Source organism: Fundulus heteroclitus, chromosome 10 (genome assembly GCF_011125445.2).
Source record: "Fundulus heteroclitus isolate FHET01 chromosome 10, MU-UCD_Fhet_4.1, whole genome shotgun sequence".
Lineage (NCBI taxonomy): Eukaryota > Metazoa > Chordata > Actinopteri > Cyprinodontiformes > Fundulidae > Fundulus > Fundulus heteroclitus.
The window spans coordinates 29,071,749-29,087,585 of NC_046370.1; the positions used below are offsets into that span (position 1 = coordinate 29,071,749).

The following is a 15,837-nucleotide window of genomic DNA, read 5'->3' on the forward strand; positions in this document are numbered from 1 at the left end:
AAGAAGAGGGGGGAAAAGGCGACATGTTTGCGAAGCGAAGCAAAAGTGACGTCTGGTGAGCCTTCGTCGGTGTTTGTCTCCACCTACTGTCGGAGGCTGTGTACTGCAGGATGCGGCGGAGCCAATGGGCTTTCAGGCAGTACCCTGTTATTATTGTGTCATTGTGTTATTATTGTGTCCGCCTTTTGTTACTTTTATGCTGTTTTTATTTCTCACAGCCTGAAATTAATTTAGATCACTTAGGATCAGAGGTAGTGACTAGTTACATTTAGTCAGTTACATTTACCCGAGTAACTTTCTCAACAAAATGTACATTTATGAATAGTTTTACTACTTTCACTTGAGTAACATTATGAAGAAGTATCCCTACTTTTTGAGTGAAATTTCTGTCTCCTCTTCCCACCATGACTAACTTGGCTTACAGTTTATGTTAAAGTGAGATTTCTTGCTCGTAGACAAGCTTTGTTGTTTTAATTTTATTTTCTATCTGTTGAACTCATATGGAGGTCAAATGAACAGTACATATTGTCACTGGAATTACTTTGCTGTGTTTTAACATACTATATTGCTTTGCATTTTTAAGTCTTTGTTAAAAACCCACCCGCTTGCACTGGCTTTGAACTCAAGCCGAGCAGATTGTTTTATGATTCTTTTATCATTTTTCTTTTAGTGTTTTAATAAAATTTTTTAGTATCTGAACTTTATAATTTTTAAGTAATCTCATGTTCTGTTGGGTATTTGTTATTATATATATATATATATAGATAGATAGATAGATATATTGATATAGATAGATAGATATAGATAGATAGATAGATAGATAGATAGATAGATAGATAGATAGATAGATAGATAGATAGATATACACCAGATCGCTCTCTGTGTACTGCACTTTGGACAAAGGCATCTGTATTAAGTGTGCTGTATAAATAAAGTTGACTTTGCCAAATGCATTGGAACACACCACCAAATCAGTGGATTCAGTGTTCCAAGGCAAGGCAAGTTTATTTCTAAAGCACTTTTCAATAACAAGAACATTCGAAGTCCAATCACCTCCGTGGCTGCAGGTTTATAAGGTTTGATGCAGAGAGTCCTAATCTCAACCTCGTCGAACACCCTTGGGATGAACTAGACCGGAGGCTGAAACACTGGTTTTCACATCTAACTATTAACCTCCTCCCCTGTGGCCAAATTATTTTGACAACAGTATATATGTATTAACTACTGAATTGATTACATAAGTTTTATGTTGGGGAAAAAAAATGATGTTTAAAAGAAAAGGGTTTCTTCTGAATAACTGTGTTACTTTTTGTTCAGCTTATTTTTATTTTATTTTGGTCTTTAAAATGAAGGACTCTTTTACTTGACTTTCTCTTGAAATTGCCTATAGTTTTGCTTTGTCCGGTTTGTTGAATTTTACAGCTGGGCTACAGCATCAGAGGGCCCCACTAGGTCCTACTGCTGCCAACTAAAAACAGGAAACAACAGGCTACAATTTGCAGAGATCTAACAAGATCGAACAACACAGGAGAGAACGTAGCCTGGTCTAATGACTCTGAATTTCAGCTGAAAAAAGATTAAAGCATGTGGATCCATTCTACCTTGCATGTGCTTTTTAGGCTATTGTTGTTGGTGTAATGTTATCTGGGAAGTTTCCTTGGTACACTTTGGGCACCATAGTACCAAATGACCATGATTTCCCAGCCAGGGCCAACCTGAGTATTGTTGCTGTACATGTCTGTCCCTTTATGACCTTGGCAGGCCCATCTTCTAGTGACTTCTTCTAGCATGATAATACAGCAGATCAGATTCAGAGAAACCACTAAAGAGAAGCATCCTGATCAGACACTCAAACCATCTCAGTGGACACCATTTACTTGAGAACATTATTAAAAGAAATCTTCTTATGAGTAGTTTTACAACACAGTACCTTTTACTTCTACTCGAGTAATGTTACTTTGAAATAAGGCTACTCTAGCCACCTCATGTTGCTTCACTAGATAAAGAAGAAAGATGTTTTAACTACAAATGCACCAGACGCCGGCATGTACTCATAGTTTGTCTTGAAGGGAGAACTCCTTTTATTACACAAGCGTCATTGTTTTGATTAGATTTTTTTTATCTGCTGAGCCTGCAGTCATTTGGAGGACAAGTGAATATACAGTAAACAGTAGATATCGTCACCGGAGTACTTTGCACTGTTCTAACATGTATTACTTTCTGTAAGAATTGGGTTTAAATAGCTTAATGTTGTGAATGACATTTCAACGTTTGTTATTCCATAAAGATAGTTATTTTTTTCCGCTCATTTCTTGTTTCATTCTTTAAAATATCAGAATTTGCACAGAATGTGATATTTTTGTGTTTGTGGTGACATCATTTACACCAATGAAATCAGATGTTACGATTCAACAGTTGCTCATTATCTGAGTCCAATACAATTGTACTCTTATTTGAGGACGTTTTGGATGAGTTTTATTTCTGCTTGTATGAAAATGTGTTGTAATAATGTAATTTTTCTAGAGTACAGCTTTTGGTTTCTCTATCCACCTGGACGTGGAGGAGCAGTGGCTTTACTTTGAGCTCTGTCTGCTTGATTTCTCTCTTTACCAGATTTCTATAGTTAATTTCAGCCACCTTACAGAGGAAGCTCATTTTTAGTCATGATCCATGTCCCCTGACTACGGGTGAGGATCGGAACAAAGACACACCCATGAACGGAGAGCTTTGCTTTCCGGCTCAGCCTTTTCTTGACCAAAACACACAGGAGCAATGATCACATCTCTGAAGACAAGGCCTCAAACTGTTTATCTATCTATGTCCTTCCCTCATTCATGAAAAAGGCACCAAAATATGTCTGCTTGAGAAAGAGACTGGCTTGTTCGCTGGAAACAACAGTCCACCCTTTTCCAGGTTAGAACCAGGGGTCCAGATTTAGATGAATAGGCTCTCATCCCGCCTCCCTGACACTTGAGGTTGAGACCCTGAGGTTTCCTGACCAGCCATCCTCCATCCATGACCGTGCATCGAGATCCTGTCCTTAACTATGACAAACCCTTTTTCCAGAGAGCTGGTCCAGTGTTTCACAATCAGGATGAAAGGCATACTGTCTCTTAAATCCAAGGTCTGATGCAAATGGGAATCAGCAAAGCACACGACAAGCGAACTTCACTTGCCCTTCAGGTTTCAGCATGGCCCAGTGCACCTTTGGGTCTTGTCCTGATCACAAATGCTATAATCTGGACTGGAACTTTGAGCTTTCTGAATGGGAGCTTTCTGTCTTTATATCATAAAGACAGAATAACGACACTGAAAACCATGTCAGAATGGAAGAATTATTGAAGGATAAAAACACAATTTATATATATATATATATATATATATATATATATATATATATATATATATATATATATATATGATCTACTTATTGATTGGAGAGCTACATTCTATGTTCTGTTGATGCTGTTGGTGAATGAATGTGAAGAAAGAACCATAAATATACACTAAGGGACAAAACAATTGCAAACAATGGTGATCATGGAAAACATTCAAAAGCAAAAACAATAAAAAATTGCTTGAATAATAGTTATAATACAAGCACATGTTAAAATCTGATTTCTGATGAGGCTCGTCTGTCAGATTAAAAGTACCTTTTGGGAAAAACAATAACCACTTTGTAGGTATTTATCGTGATTTCATAAAGCTCATATTTCTGTATAAAAATTTTAGTTTTATTGATGTGATATAATATTTTTATATCAAACGCTGTGCTTCCATTAGCTGTGAGTGGTAAATTATCATAATTAATAGAAATAAAGGCTTGAAAGCATCATCTGTGTGTAATTATTCTATATAATGTTTCTCTGAATGAATTTGGTCTGAATAAACATTTCAACATATTTGTTTGAGAAGAATGTGCAGTCATGGTTAACAGCGCTATTGTGATCTTAATAGTAAAAAGTTAATAACAAAAGAAAACTAAGATATAAAAAAACTAAGATATAAAAAAAATACCGTTTTTATAAATAGGATATGTACCATATCCTATTTATAAAAACGGTATCTAATCAAATTACATTTAGCATCAAAAGAAAAGTTTACAGCGGACAATCTTCATTAATTACACATGTGTATTTCAGCTGATGGGCTTAAGACTTTTAATTTTCTTGTAAAGGTCTATATCAAGTGAAAGTCCTTTGATTTGAGTTTTAAAATCTGGGAATTTCACATCTGGTTTCTGAATAAACATCATCAATAAAGTAAAAATATATATATACAACAGGATGATTTAAGTTTAACTCTAACAGAGAGAGGGAAAACTACATAATCACAAAGGAAACAGTGCCCTAGATGAAAAATAATCATTATCATAGCGCATTTTGTGTTTTTTAAATTATGTGTAACACTTGGGTAACTGATTTTCTTCTGATTTCGCCCCCGAATGTTTATAACAAGCAGTATTTCAATAAAGGGGTAATAAGTGACTATTTTATTTTAGCAAACCTGCTGCTTCTCATATTATAACTTTATGTGGCTTCTCACTCATCAAAGACAGATTTGAGGGTTGCGAGAATTAGAAAAATGAATCAAATGCCATGCAGCACAATACTACGCCGGCTACGGCAGCCGTAGAGGGTCAGTTTGCTTAAAAGGGTTTGGTCTGTCTCAGCGCTTTCTGCCTGGCAGTGTGCAGCTGCGGAGGTGCGACCATGGCTGAGCCGGAGTCTCTGAGGTGCTCCAGCGTCAGGAACCGTGGAGGCGTCCAGAGAGTCGAAGGCAAACTTCGAGCCAGCGTAGAGAAGGGAGACTACTATGAAGCGCACCAAATGTACAGAACTTTATTTTTTAGGTGAGTATGGCCTCCGTGTTCGCCTTTAGCTGTAGTTTGTAATTGTCGGCTTCGAGGCCTACCTGTTCCAGATCATTCTGCTGTCAACCCTTCGTTCACTGCTGTTTACACGCGATTGGCTGGGTTTGTTTTTGGACCCGCCTACTTCTGCTCTGCGTTGCTCGTGGTTGGACAGCCGAGCTTTCGCTCTCTAGTAGGCCCGTAGCCATTGGCTGAATACGTTTTTTTTTTGTTTTTTTTTAGCAGAGCAAGTCTAGAAAGGGCTGGCGATAGCAGAGTTATGTTAGCCAAGCTACTTGAGATAAGAACATGAGACAGCTGTTTCTGCGATTCCGGCGAAAGAACATACAGATAACAAAAAATATATATAACGACCAAATGTCTTGGTTGTCATTACGTAAAGGGTTGTTGACGGTGGGCAGCAGTGTTAGCATTTAGCTAGGTTAGGTAGCCACATTCTGTTATAAAGCATGATGGCTAGACCTATTTATGCTTAGTTTGTTTTCTCTACACGCGACGTCTTTCCCAATTAATGTCCAACAGTCTTATTTATATGCTGTTAGAAGTGTCTGATTCTACTTGGAGATGTCTAATAATAAAAATATAATAATGATAATTCAGTATCTATGATCCAGTAGTACTAGTTCCAAAGATCTAGTCATACTGGCGAGATTGTTCAATGAATTTTATTTAAACCCAGTCCTTCAGCCTAATATGAAGATAGTTTGGTGCTTCCCTACTTGATTTACTTAACCCTTCACATAAGTCTCCAAGATGTCTCGCTGAACTCCATTTTAGTAGTACGTGCCTTACTAATATCAAAGAACCTCCAAAAAAAAGTTCACTGATGCTTAAAACAATAAGAATGTTTTAACACTATTTCTCCTGTCCTCCCTTCAGGTATATGTCACAGGGAAAACACGCAGAAGCCAGGGAGCTGATGTTCAATGGGGCTCTTCTCTTCTTCAGCTATAACCAGGTACAGAATACTCAAGGTGAAAGTTTAGATCTGGGCATATAATCTCATCCATCTGTGTTATGAGCCAGGAACTCTACATTTGCAAAACAGGGTACTCTTTACTTATTACTACCCAAAGATTAGCCATGGTTTTTAAGTTTGCGTCTTTCTGTGCTAACCAGTGATGTGTAAAAAGCCTTAAAACGAATGTATCTGTTGTTGCGGTTGCATAAATTCTAGGGCTGTGTTAGGAAAAAATTAACTATTTTCCAATTCTGAATCGATTCTCATATTAATTCCTCAAAATCGATTCATATAACCAAAGATCGATTTAAAAAAATAAATAAAAAATGCACTGTGAATTTAAATGTGTGAGTCTGCATTTCCGGCTCACACTCATTTTCTGGAGGAGAGCTTTTAATGTCATAGTTTTAATAATGCACCTGCCTAGTTTCCAAATAGCAGCTGTGAATATCTCTGGCGTCTCTGTTTTCTACCCTGGATCTGTTTGGGTATTCTGTCCCACAGCATGTTTGTGAAAGCAATTGTCTCAACATTCAGGTAGAGGATATGGTCCTTACAGCTGCAACTAACTACCTTTACTTTATTAATTATTTTGTTGAATTTATGTAGTATCAACATGTTGCATAAATACACAGTCATGTCATTCATGTAGTAGCTAAAAAAATGTTTTTAATACAAGCAGTCCAACTTGAGATGGGGTCGGATAGAAAAGAATCGATTCCAAACTTTGAGAAGAAGCGAATCGATTCTTGAAATTGTAATCGATAGCCAGCCCTAATAAATTCACACTGAAACGTAAAAAAAAAAAAAAAAATCTAAAATTTTGAGCACGTTTCTTCTCTTTATTACTTTATTCTTATTTATACTATTAGACATCTACTTGCCAATCAGTTGTTTGGAAATAATACCAGAAAAGCCATCTCTGGCCTGCTATTGCAAACATAAACACCTGGAGTTGGATCAACTCTACTGGGACTTATGCTGGAGCTGCATTTTCTTTGTAAGATGAGACTAAGATGGAACTTTGAGGGTTTAGTGTGAAATAGGGGATGAAAATGCGGGGAGGTACACACCTTATGCCTTCTATTAAGTAAAATGGAGGATCTGTGGTGTTTAAGGCCAGTTAGAACTTTGTTGTAGCGCATGGCATCATATACTCTGTAAATTTATTCTATATACTTTGTACTTAGTAAACTGAAAATGGGTTGCAGTTCTGTCCTTTAGCAGCGTGACCAGAGGGGCCAACAATTGTGCCACAGATTGTTTTAACAATAAAACATATTTCTTGAGGTGGGATCTTTTTTCTACTGAAAAGAAAAACCAAATTAGAATTTTTCTATCCTGTGTGACAAGTTGCTGCAGCAAAAGGGGAATAATTGTAATGTTTCTCCATACATGTATTTAGCCGATGATATAGCCAGGTGTATGTGTGTGGTCACATATAGTTGACATGTCGGTCGTACAGGTGTTTCTTCTTTAGCACCGTAACTCGTTTCCAGTTGTGTCCGCTTCAGGACAGAGCGACGAGGCTCGTTGATGCAACCCTTTGTGTGGAAAGAGGGCACAGACAAAGTGAAACGTCTTCTTGCTTTTCAGCAAAACAGCGCAGCGGATCTCTCCATGCTGGTGTTGGAGGTTTTGGAGAAGTCCGACACAAAGGTAGAAGATGAAATCTTAGGTGAGTGGCAGATGGAGCGCGGTTCGATGCGGCGACCGGTAGGAAGCCTCTTTGAAGCCGTCTGCACTGATCTATTTTTTACCTTGCCGTTTTTTTTTTGTGTGCGAGCGAGCGAGTCAAAGTGAGGTGGATGCCAGCAAACGGTGAATCAGCTTCCTTAAAAATGTCATCATCTTAAAGAGATTTCACTGCTGCCGTTTCTGATTTACAGAACCCAACATAATAATGCAAACTACTATGAAACTAGAGAGGTGTGTGTATTTGTCAGTGTTTTATGATATATGTCTTTACTGATGGGGTGGGTGTGTGTGTGTGTGTTGCGGGGTAGAAAACCTGGCCAAGCTGTTCAGCCTGATGGACCCAAACTCTCCAGAGAGGGTTGCATTTGTTTCCAGAGCCTTGAAGTGGTCCACGGGAGGATCCGGCAAGCTGGGTCACCCAAAACTCCACCAGCTGCTCGCTGTCATCTTATGGAAAGGTAAATGGCTCATCATCTCAGCTACTGTGAGGAAAATCAGGGTACCGTCAGGATCTCGTTCTTCTCCTTGGTGATCATTCTCCAAAAAGGCTCCTTCTCAGCCTGGTCAGCCGGCTGGTTCCACGTGTCACTCCGTTAAATCAAAACCAGCCAAGATCTGCAACTGCTTCGTTGTACATGCAGAGATTCACCTGGACAACAAAGCAGTGGCTGCAAAAAAATGCAGCAATGTCTCTGTCTAGTTTTTAAACTAGAGGAAAATGCAAATAAAATCGTAGAACTTAAAAAAGTATCAGAACTGAAAGTGATTGTGCTGAATTAAACAGTAAAATGTTTTAGCGAGCGGTTTGTCTTTTTTTATTTTATTTTTGGCCATCTAATTAAAACAGAAGCCACAATATGCAGTAGTGAGACGGGGGTATCAGTCTTAGAGGAACCCAATAACCTAGAACATAAACTACCCAGGGAGGCATTTGTTTTAACATGGAAGCAGCAACGATAAACTAAACTAGAGGTGTGAAATAGGGTCTTGTAGCTCCATTACTTTCAAGGAGACATGAAAAAGACTGGCATATTGTCTACCCAGGGTAACGTGTATTATTTAGGGGGTAAAAATCCCTGGAAGGAATGATGCTGTAAGACTTAGACCAGTATCCTTCACTGAGTCATCTGATGGGATGTTGAAGTTTGAATTAATCTGGGAAAATTATCAGAATTTTTAGTCTTCTCAAGCCTGCTCCTCAGCTAAATGTCTGATAATGCCTTCTGTCACTATCATGCATTAAATTTATCCTAATGAGGAATTATGACGCATCGTGACAACAGTAAATAATTAACGATGCCTGCAAACACCCAAATCTCACAACGTGGTTGAGATTGTTACTTTTTTTAAAAAAAACCTTTGCAACAACGTCTGTTCTGTAAGACCCCAGTTATCTTCAGCACACTCAAAAATATAGTTTAAATGCAACTGTTGTGTTCTATTCAGCAATGCAGCGGCGCCGTACGTTACAGCCGGAGTACACCACATCAGCCTGTTCTTTAAGAGGCGTCTCCTATTTCCACACAGGCATTTGTTCGACTCCAATCGAAAAAAAAAAAAGATGGCAAATTTCATTTATGTAATTAGTTCCTAAATGTTTGTTTTAATAATAATAAATGCAGCAAATAATTGTAATGCATCCAAAGTCCGTTTCCCCCATCTTGTGCGCTCACACAAAGGGAGCGGGACATGCTGTGATATGTGCGTATCAAATGACCACAGGAAGATGTTGTGAGCGGCGTGTCGCCCCTGGTTCCTGTTCTCCGTCTCGCTGGGGTAACAGCAGAGGAGCTTGGGCGTGTATCTGTGAAAGAGCCACAAAAACCAAACAACATCAGAACGCCTCACAACCACAAATGGTTTCTTCACGCTGCAGAGCGACTCAGTAGAACTGGTCTGTTTGTGAAGCTCACAACTCCGTGATGAACAGAATCTAAGCATCAAGGTGCTGTGAAAGCAGCATGTAAGCTCATCGTAGGCAGGCTCCATTTGGATAACAAAGCCTAGCCTCCGTATTGCTCATTATGCACTCTGAAATAAAAGGTTAGAGTCCAGCCAAATAGCCAAATATTTATAGGATGCTACATTCCTACACTGCAAAAACGGATCTAAAAATAAGCAAAATGTTCTTAAACATAGTGTTTTTGTCCTTGATCTGAGCAGGTAAATATGATCATTTGCCAATGGAATGAGTATTTTGACCCTTAAATTAAGATAATTAGACATCCTGCACTTGAAATAAGATGATGGAGATGAATTGTTCCTATTTTAAGTGCACAAATCTTATTCTATTGGCAGATCATCTTATTTACCTGCTCAAATCAAGGACAGATGCACTAATTTTAAGAAAAGTTTACTTATTTTTAGTTCCGTTTTTGCAGTGTAAATGGGTTTTCTCCATGGTGGAAATGCCGTCATCAGCAGATTTCTGGAGTGATGCCTGTAGCTGCTGGAAGGCAGTGTGCAGCTTGTCAGCAGCCTGCCTCTAATGATCAACTGGCTAAAGTATAGAGACGCACTTTAGCTGTTGTTTTGCAATGTTAAAGAATTTTAAATAAAGAAACACGAGGCATAAAATGTCTAAATGGTCTGAGACGTTAGTGCTGCTGTTTATACTGACGACGTTGCGCTGTTCCTCGGCTTTGCCTTTCCAGAGCAGAACTACAGCGAGTCCCGGTATCATTTCCTGCATTCATCCGACGGGGAGGGCTGCGCTCAGATGCTGGTGGAGTATTCCTCGTCGCGAGGCTACCGCAGCGAGGTCGACATGTTTGTGGCGCAGGCCGTCCTTCAGTAAGCCAACAGCCATGCCCTTACTGTGAAACAAAGATATGAGCAGATTTATGTCTGTCCTTCATCCGTTATCATTGTTTTTTTGTTTTTTCTTGTTCGTTTCTGCCCTGTTTTCATTTGTTCCGACCCTAACTTCCTCCTCCCTCTTTCTGGACTCCTGCACGCTCCAGGTTCCTCTGCCTAAAGAACAAAAGCAGCGCTTCCGTGGTGTTCAGCACATACACAGAGAAACACCCGTCCATAGAGAGGGGCCCTCCCTTCGTCCAGCCTCTACTAAACTTTATCTGGTTTCTGCTGCTGGCAGTGGAAGGGTGAGAGCAAGTCTGTCGATCGCTAGGCTCCATCTAGACGGCGCTTTGAACGGTCCTGAATGTAATCAACGCCATTTTGTTCTCCAGGGGTAAATTAACCGTTTTCACAGTGTTATGTGAGCAATATCAACCTTCCCTGAAGAGGGATCCCATGTATAACGAGGTCAGTGGGGCTTTATATTGCTTTGGTAGTTCCTCATCATTGATCTGATGTGACTAAGAGGCTGTTAGAGATTCTGAAACCAATCAGGATCTTGATATTTAAACATTTATTTTATTTCTCCCCCCTTCTTTCTCTTTCTCTCTGAACATGCTGCTGGCTCCTCAGTATCTTGACAGAATAGGACAGCTTTTCTTTGGAGTGCCGCCCAAACAGTCTCCATCGTACGGTGGTCTGCTGGGTGAGTTGAACGCTGTTTGTACTTCCAGCAAACTATGAGCCTTTTTTTTTTTTTTTTAATCCTGAGAAAATCTTTCTAGCGTCACAAGGCGACCTGCTCGCTAAACGGAAGTTTCAACTTTGCACGACTACAGGAAACATTTGTAGACAGTGGCCTGCAAATGCATTCAGAACCCCTTTTTCCAAATATATAGCTATATATAAAAACATTAGCCTTTTTTTTTTTCTTAAAATTTTAAATCCAATTGGAATGTATTTTAAATGGCATGAAAATGAACAACCAGCCAATTGATCCCGGTAAGTGAGACTTGGGATGGAGAACCACTGGTATTAATAATAGGTTGCTTAAATTCAGTGGTTATGGATGTTAAATTGGACTCCATTTAGTAGTTAAGGGGCTTCTGAAGGCAGAGGTTACACCTGATTTTATGTAAGGGTATTAGACAAAATGAGTCCTCTGTATTTTTGTAAGAAGAACTTGTTTTATGATGTTTTATGACATAAAATCCTTTTGTAATGTGGCGAAATGTGAAAACATTTCAAGACTAGAAATATTCCAATGGCTCAGACAGCTACCTTTTTTTATAGATAAATTTATACATGAGATTAAGGGGGTTTCGGCATGAGTAACCTTGAAGTGTGATGTCATGTCCTTTACCAACAAGTCACATGTGGGTTTCCTTTGTCAACTATTTGAATGTTGGTCTTCTCAACCCAAACTAAATACAGAAAGAAATTAAATTAAATCACATCAAACTGCTGCCAGCCTGCTGCATTACTTCAGCTTATTTTAGTGCAGATCAAGTGTAACCTAAAAATAAAAAATAGCCCATGAAGCTCTGTTGTTATCTTTGACTGAGTTCCATAACCGTCAGACAGACATCAGCAATGAACAAAAACCAAATCAACTGAGATTATTATAGGAGGCAAACAACAAAGTCCAGTTTACTGGGTGATAAAGAAGTTAACCTAGTTCAGTAGTGACCTCACTTTAGACAATTCTTGCTTACTCAAAATTCAGTTTCTCTGAAGATATGAATGCAAAACCAAATAAAAAGAGACTTTAATTGCAGAAATGTCAGTTTACCTCAAAGTATGTCCATCTATGCACTCAGTACCTTGTAGACGTTCCTCCTGCATCAATTACTGCAGCGGGCCACGGAGGTGATTGAGCCCGTGGTTCTGCTGAGGTGTTCAGGAAGCCCAGAATGCTCTGGTAGCAGCCTGCAGGTCATCTGCATTGTTGGGTCTGGTGTCTCTCATCTTCCTCTGGACAACATGATGTGTTCTCTCTTCGGTTCTGGTCAGGCCAGTTTGCCGACCAATTCAGCACCATACCGCCACAGTCATTGAAACAACTTTTGGTACCTTTGGCAGGGTAGACGGGCCCCAAGTCCAGCGGGAGAACAAAAGTGGCATCTTCAATAAAAGTTGTCAGCAGAGAAACAGGAAGTGCCCTGAAATCTCCCAGGTTAGATGGTTGTGTTGAGGTCAGAAAACCCAGGTGGACCAACACCAGTAACTTCACACTGGACTTTAAGTAGTGTGGGTTCTGTAGCACTCGCATGTTAGTTTTTGAACAAAATTCATAATTTCCTTTTGCCAGAAAATAGGAATTTGGACCATTTTAACTTAGTTTTTTTGTCGACACTTTCTCCGTCCACTCAGTTTCACCGTAATATTTCTGTGTACAGCACTCTGTGAACCGCCTCTTTAATTAGCAGTAACAGGATGGTGTTAGTCATTGCTGGAAATCTGTCAGATCAGCGCTTTTAATCGTGATTCTGTCGCCCATAAAACAGCCATTGCATAACATTTCTGTATCAAAATATAGTTTTATTGGCCTTTATGCAAAATTCAAATTTTCAGACATCTAGGCAGTGGAGGGGCCTGTTGGAGACTTTGTGAGAGCGACGAAGCAACTCATGGATGTATTTTTGAATTAGAAGTTATTGGGAAGGACTTGCTAATAGAAAATGTTTTAGTGTTCAGATTCCTTTTAGCTGTGCTACCGTGTAGCTGTGATGTTGAACAGAAATGATTTGGTCTATTCACAGCAGTGAGTAAGAAAGCTGCTCCAAAAACGACGAGTGGTGGAACCATCTATGACGGGCTGATATGGTGCATGAAATTTACATGATGCAAACGCTCACTTTTTCTCTCAGGGTTAAAAAAGATGTGAGTTTATAGAATGGGATCAAAATGTTCCACATATGCAAAACCACAGCAATGCCCCCTCCCTCCCTCGTCACCATACAGGACTGTAACAAGGTATCTGCTTATTCAGGTCAGCCTACTCCAGTTTTTCTTTCTGCTTTTTGTTTTCATTTCTTATTTTTTCTGGTGTCCCTTTTTATCTGTCACAGCTGTGTGACTGGACTCAACACCAGCAAATAAATAAGTAAATATCTTCAGAGAAACGGTTTGGTTTTTATTAGCTGGACTAACATTGATGAAAATGAAGAGAAATAAAGTCTATGGCTGTATGATGTGAGACTTAAATAAATGTTATTCAATAATACTCTGAACTGGCGAGCATCTGTGACGCTAATCAACTTCCAGTCTAAAGATTAAATCACCTGCATTAAAGGCACTAAAGGCTGACTGGGTTGGACTTGTAGGCGGATGGTTCTGGTCCAGCAGGACTTTACAGGATCTAGGAAACCTGCTCTTCAGAGCTTATGAGGGACAGGTTGCTGCTACCGTGCTCCTCCCATGGTGCTTCTAAAATAACTAGAGGGCACAGGATCAAACTCCCCCCCCCCTCTCCTCAGTGTGCGGTGGGAGGCGAGAGCGTTCTGATAACCTTCCGCTTCTATATGCGGTAGAAAATCTGAAACCCATCAGACTTTGAACGCCATTGTTGACGAAGTCCTGCTACCAGCTGAACCCCTTAGCATTAAAAGAATACTGACCAGTGCTTTGCATCCGGCAGGAAACCTGCTGAACAGCCTGATGGGTTCCGGCGAGGAGGACGACGGCGCCGAAGAAGCCCACGAGGACAGCAGCCCCATAGAACTGGACTGAGCCCACAGAACACAACGAGGAGAACAAACACACAAAAGGAAGAAAAAAAAAGAAAAGAAGAGAGCTGACCATGCCGCCTCCCTGCTGCCCCTTAACCAACAGGGTCAGGGCGAGGCGCTGGTCCGTGCTCTCAGAGGCGGGCTCTTTGATAAAGGTCCCATCAATCGTCCATTCCACCAAAACATCCCCCGTCAGCTCTCTCTGGACCGCGTGAGCCGAGCTGCAAGCTCTCCTCCCGTTGAGCCGTTCAGCCAATATATTTGATCTTTAACCATCTCTTTGTTTTTGTTTTTGGTAGTTTGGGACACTTGCTTGCTGTTTCAGTGTGTACGATCATCAGATGAGCTGTCCTCTCCCTGGACCATCCCGCCCCACGGAGGCGGGGGGGGGCGGCTTCACAGGGGCCGCACCCGGCTCCACATAAGGGTCTAATGAGCTCACTACAGGTTTTAAAGTGTTACGTGGGTCAGCGTCAGAGCGCTCCATCCGCGCCGAGCTGTAGCTGCTGAGGACTTTTGTTTTTTCTTTTCCAACAGCTATTCCGTTCTCTCTTCTGTCAGATGTAAATTAAAACGTACTTATAGCCACGGCTGTGTGTCAGCGTTTGGTCTCTAGCTTCACGGATCTAGAATCCGCCCGAGGCCGTGCCGCGCCCTCGAGTATATCTACCGGATTCATCGTCATTCACATTCTAACTAAAGCCCTTTTTTGTTACATGGCAACAGGCTTGATGGCATTTCAGCCTCTGGCCGTCTTCAAAATGTTCACAGACTTTCCTGGAACTCCACCTCCAACGGTGTTTGATTGGATGCAGGCGGATTATGAGTTCAGGGTTCAAATAAAACACTAAAAACGTTGGTTGGTCACAAACTTGTATCTTTGTCTTTATGAATCTCTAATGGGTTCAGATGGGAGCACATTTGTCGGTGAAAGCAATTTGCATTAAATGTAGCTTGTAGATGTAAATGAACATTGATTAACGCTGGCTCAGAGTCACTGAGGGAACCAGAGAAGCAACTTCTCTCCAAAAAAACCAAGGATAGAGTGACGATCTGCAGCGGACCGAGTTAAAAGTTAAATTCTCCAAATGAGCTCCTGTCGGTGTTTAGGACTGGAACATAAAAATGCTGCAAAGGGTCCAGCATTACCCTACCAGTCAATTAGATTACTGCTTTGGTCACTCTTGGCCCCTCTCTGGATGAGCTTCAGAGGTTAGTCACTTGAAAACCATTTGTCTTGGAGTTCCCAAAGATAGTAGCAATAATAATAAAGACAAACTACTGAATGAGAAGGCGAGTCCAAACTTTTTACTGGCAGTGTATAATGACAGTAAAGCACGGTGGGACGAGACCTTTCATGCTTGGAGTTGCTTATAATGTGAAGCAAGCCATAGAAATGAGTCCACTGGTAAACTGCACAGCTCTTATTCTCATAAAGAACCTGGGGTCAGTTCTCAGAGGATAAAAAAAAACAAAAAAACATCCTGGCACTGATGAAGCCAAGGCTTTACTCTCAGGCTTTGGCCCAGATTCTTGAAAAGCAAACGTTTTCTTCTCTAAACACTTTTCACCACACCGGCTCTTTAACTTTATTCCTATCTTTAAAGTGACATTTGTTCGGTTAAGATTGCTCCATACGATAAACAAGAAGGCTTCCACTTTTAAACAAAGAAATTAAGCTGTGGTCTTAAAATGCTGAGTCATTATGTTGGCTGAACTGTGGAACTCCCAAAGGGACAATTGTGGGACCATATTTTAATAATTCATCCCTGATG

At 40.3% G+C, this 15,837-nt stretch overlaps 1 protein-coding gene across 1 annotated transcript; it reads left to right on the forward strand.

The window, feature by feature from the left end:
- The first annotated feature begins 4,668 nt into the window (after window positions 1-4,668).
- Window positions 4,669-14,921, forward strand: get4 (guided entry of tail-anchored proteins factor 4). The gene is made up of 9 exons (XM_012869267.3): window positions 4,669-4,852; window positions 5,753-5,831; window positions 7,431-7,512; window positions 7,841-7,990; window positions 10,187-10,325; window positions 10,496-10,636; window positions 10,724-10,799; window positions 10,965-11,037; window positions 13,972-14,921. The coding sequence occupies exons 1-9, from the start codon at window positions 4,713-4,715 to the stop codon at window positions 14,061-14,063; spliced, it is 972 nt and encodes a 323-aa protein (XP_012724721.1). The 5' UTR covers window positions 4,669-4,712; the 3' UTR covers window positions 14,064-14,921.
- Window positions 14,922-15,837: the final 916 nt, after the last annotated feature.

Coding starts and splice junctions, on each gene's coding strand:
- get4 (XM_012869267.3), top strand. CDS start 4,713: ATGGCTGAGCCGGAGTCTCTGAGGTGCTCCAGCGTCAGGAACCGTGGA. Junction 7,513..7,840: donor GGTAGAAGATGAAATCTTAG/GTGAGTGGCAGA, acceptor GTTGCGGGGTAG/AAAACCTGGCCAAGCTGTTC. Junction 10,637..10,723: donor CTGCTGCTGGCAGTGGAAGG/GTGAGAGCAAGT, acceptor TTTGTTCTCCAG/GGGTAAATTAACCGTTTTCA.